General features: G+C 59.2%; 4 protein-coding genes across 4 annotated transcripts in view; all 4 read right to left on the reverse strand.

Annotated features, from left to right (window-relative positions):
• Positions 1-228, reverse strand: part of DQ04_02491030 (dynein heavy chain) — a gene marked incomplete at both ends in the record, with an annotated part of 12,738 nt that extends 12,510 nt beyond the window's left edge. Inside the window, one exon of the mRNA XM_009311933.1 lies at positions 1-228. This exon is cut by the window's left edge and continues 12,510 nt beyond it. Coding sequence (XP_009310208.1) covers positions 1-228 — 228 coding nt within the window.
• Positions 229-523: 295 nt separating this feature from the next.
• On the reverse strand, positions 524-862 carry DQ04_02491040 (hypothetical protein; the record flags this gene model as incomplete). Its single annotated transcript, XM_009311934.1, has 1 exon — positions 524-862. The coding sequence occupies one exon, from the start codon at positions 860-862 to the stop codon at positions 524-526; it is 339 nt and encodes a 112-aa protein (XP_009310209.1).
• Positions 863-1,070: 208 nt separating this feature from the next.
• DQ04_02491050 (tubulin-tyrosine ligase) lies at positions 1,071-2,282 on the reverse strand (the record flags this gene model as incomplete). The annotated part of the gene is made up of 1 exon (XM_009311935.1): positions 1,071-2,282. One exon carries the CDS (start codon positions 2,280-2,282, stop codon positions 1,071-1,073), a length of 1,212 nt encoding a protein of 403 aa, XP_009310210.1.
• Positions 2,283-2,553: 271 nt separating this feature from the next.
• On the reverse strand, positions 2,554-2,973 carry DQ04_02491060 (putative WD-repeat protein; the record flags this gene model as incomplete). Its single annotated transcript, XM_009311936.1, has 1 exon — positions 2,554-2,973. One exon carries the CDS (start codon positions 2,971-2,973, stop codon positions 2,554-2,556), a length of 420 nt encoding a protein of 139 aa, XP_009310211.1.
• Positions 2,974-3,024: the final 51 nt, after the last annotated feature.

The following is a 3,024-nucleotide window of genomic DNA, read 5'->3' on the forward strand; positions in this document are numbered from 1 at the left end:
CATCGGCGGCGAGGCACGCGGCCGCCACAACTGTTGTCCAATGTCCTCTATCATCTTCTCCCTCACAACCTTCTCAATAACGGGCCGCTCGTTCTGCTCCAGCCGCCACTGAGAGAGGTAGCCACGCGCAATGGTGCACTTCTCGCGCGCCGTCTTGTCCTTCAGCAGCTCCTTCGGCACCTCAACACCGTGCAGGGGCCCCGCGCCAGGGCTCTGCTGTTGCTTCATTACTAATTTTTTTTTGTTTTGCCCCCTCCTGCGAGCAACTACCTGCCGTCCCCCACATGGACGCACACAAAATGGAGCAATGATAACAAGCACACAAGCAATCAAGAAGGGAAAGAAAAAAAAAAAAAGAGGAAGGGTCACACGCAGGTCAACGTGCCAATCTGTGCGTGAGGCGAACAGAAAGGGTGTAAGAATGGGCAAAGAGGGCACACACGCCAAGACGTAATTCTCTTAGCAGATCGGCCTAACTGATGACAGGGGCATATGTATGTGTATATGTGTCTGGATATGCCTGTTACTCGCGTCTTCCCTTCTTGAGCGGCCGTGCGTCCACGTCGAAGTGGGCGCACGCCTCCTCCGCATCGCTGGTGTCGCGCGCCCGCTTCTCTGCGTGCAGCTTCGCGAGTTTCCTGCGCGCCCCGTTGGACTTGAGGAGGCGCAGGTACTTACGCAGCTCTCGGCGCCGCTCCCGCGCCTCCTCCTTCATCTCCGCTGTCACCGTGACGGGTGGCCTCTTCGCCTTGCGGCGGGCCGCACGCGACATGATGGGTTCTTTCCGCTCCGCCGCCCCGTCGTCGCTGCTCTTCACCTCGTCGATGTTCTGCGCGTCGTTGTCCTTCGCGTCGTCTGGCATCGTGCCGTGTTCAGAACGTGGCAACTGCATCCATATACAATACATATACATACATACATATGTGTGCAAAGGGAAGACAGAGAGAGACAGGGAGAGAAAAATAAAAGGGAACGGCGTGCAGGAAGAACGTGGCACAGGCAGAGAGGGTGGTGTGTTGGCAATCGTCGGTCCCCTGCCCCAGAAGCACACATCATCGCCAGTGTCATCATCAGAGCCGCGCGGCGCCGTCGGGCAGCGCGTCACCGTCGCCCCACAACTTCACGAACTGCGCGACGCTAAGGTCCCACCGCTGAAGTGCGGCGCCGCCGCCGCCGCCGTCGTCCACAAGCGCGAGTGTCTCGCGCACCACCGACTGCAGGTAAGCAGCCGCAACCCCGGGGGAGCCGTTGATCTCCAGCAGATACACGTTGAGCTGCTCGTCAATGATAAAGTCGTAGCCGAAGAGCTGGAAGCACTTGTACGGCTCGTCGGGCAGCACCTCCATCTCCGCCTTCATCGCCAGCAGCGTGCGCACGATGATGTTCGACACCTGCGGCAGAATACGCTTCTCGAGAATGTCGTCGTGGTACACATCACGCAGGTACTCGCCAAGCTGCGGAAGCCACAACTCGTTGCCCTCCTCGTACTGCCCAAACTGTGCAGCGGACTCCTGCAGGCAGTGATTGGTGAGGTGCGCGAGCGTGTTGCCGGCGTTGTCAGGGTCGTACAGCACGCTCGATGTGCGGCAGCTTCCCTGTGTGAAGGCGTACACGTCGTACGGCGTCCTCAGCAGCGCCCACACGCGGATGTCGAACTTGCGGCCGCGCAACAACAGCGGCCGCTCCACGTACTTCTGAGCCACAAATATGCTGCGGCTGCTCGGCTCCCGGGACTCGACGAATGCCTGCAGCTCCGCAAGCCGACGCGTGAGCACGATGTCCTTCCCTTTGCTACCACTGCTAGGCTTGATGATCCACATCTCCTCCGGGTGGGTCTCTGCCCACTGCAGGAATGCCTCCCTGTCGTCCTCCCGCTTGCGCTGATCACCGCCCAGCACGAAGGAGCGCGGCATCCACTCGTCACAGGTGGCGTCAGCGGCCTGCAGTAGCCGCGCCATCGATGCCTTGAGGGTGAGACGGTGAGACCCGCGGAAGTAATTGAGCCAGCGGTAGCCGCCGTAGTGCGAAGTCGGCAGAAGCCGCTCGCACCTCAGCAGCGAGTACGGTATCGTGAAGCGGTCACCCAACACGAGATCGCACTTCACCACCAGCGCCGTGGATTTCGTCTCGCTCCACCCCAGCTGGCGCAGCTGCACCGCCATCTCCTCATACACACTGAACGCGGCGTCCCCAAGGAAGAAGCGAGGCCGCTGCTGCTGCTGTTCCCTCTCCTGTTGGGCCGCGCCATTCGCGTCTGGAGTCGTCAGCGGCCCATCTTTCATATCTCTTTCCGCTGCGCGTGCAGCAACCCTCAACCCACCACCACCACCCCCCCCCCCNAAAAAAAAAAAAAGAAAACAAAAAAGGAACGAATAGAGAAGCAAAATGGATATAACCTCGACAGGAGAAACAAAAAAACAAGAGTCACAATTGGGTAAAGGAGGAGAATGTGTAAGGCTGATGTGCATTGTATTTCTTGTTCTTTTTTTTTCGTCTTCGCACGTTGTTGAGCCGCGCATTACGCTCCATGTTAAGACGCCTTCCTTTTGGCTCTCACGCTGAGCCGTACAACTTCACCGTCCTGTCCGTCGAGCAGCTGATGAGGGACAGCGCGTTCTCGCCCCAGCAGACGCTGGTAACCGGCTGCACGTGTGAGCTCAACGTACACAGCGGCTGCTGAGGCTCCACAGCCCAATTGAACAGACGGATGTCCCTCCCTGCCACCGCCAGGTACTTGCCGTAGCCGTCGAAGGCGACGACAGGACTCTCCCTGGGGCCCGTTGATGTTGTGTTGTTGGTGCTGATTGACGTTGGTGATGGTATCTCATGAAGCGGCCCGGACATCTTTCGCAAGTCCCACAGCAGCACCCTGCCAGTCCTAAGCCCTGTTGCGAGGGTAAAACAATCAGCGCTGAAGGCAATGTTGCACACCTCGCCACCGTCAGGTAGCTCTACGGTGGTGTCGACGCACATCTGCTGCGTGCTCCAGATGCACAGCCCTGCCCCAGCAGTTCCCAGCGCCGC

Source organism: Trypanosoma grayi (genome assembly GCF_000691245.1).
Source record: "Trypanosoma grayi strain ANR4 Tgr_249_V1, whole genome shotgun sequence".
NCBI classification, from domain to species: domain Eukaryota; phylum Euglenozoa; class Kinetoplastea; order Trypanosomatida; family Trypanosomatidae; genus Trypanosoma; species Trypanosoma grayi.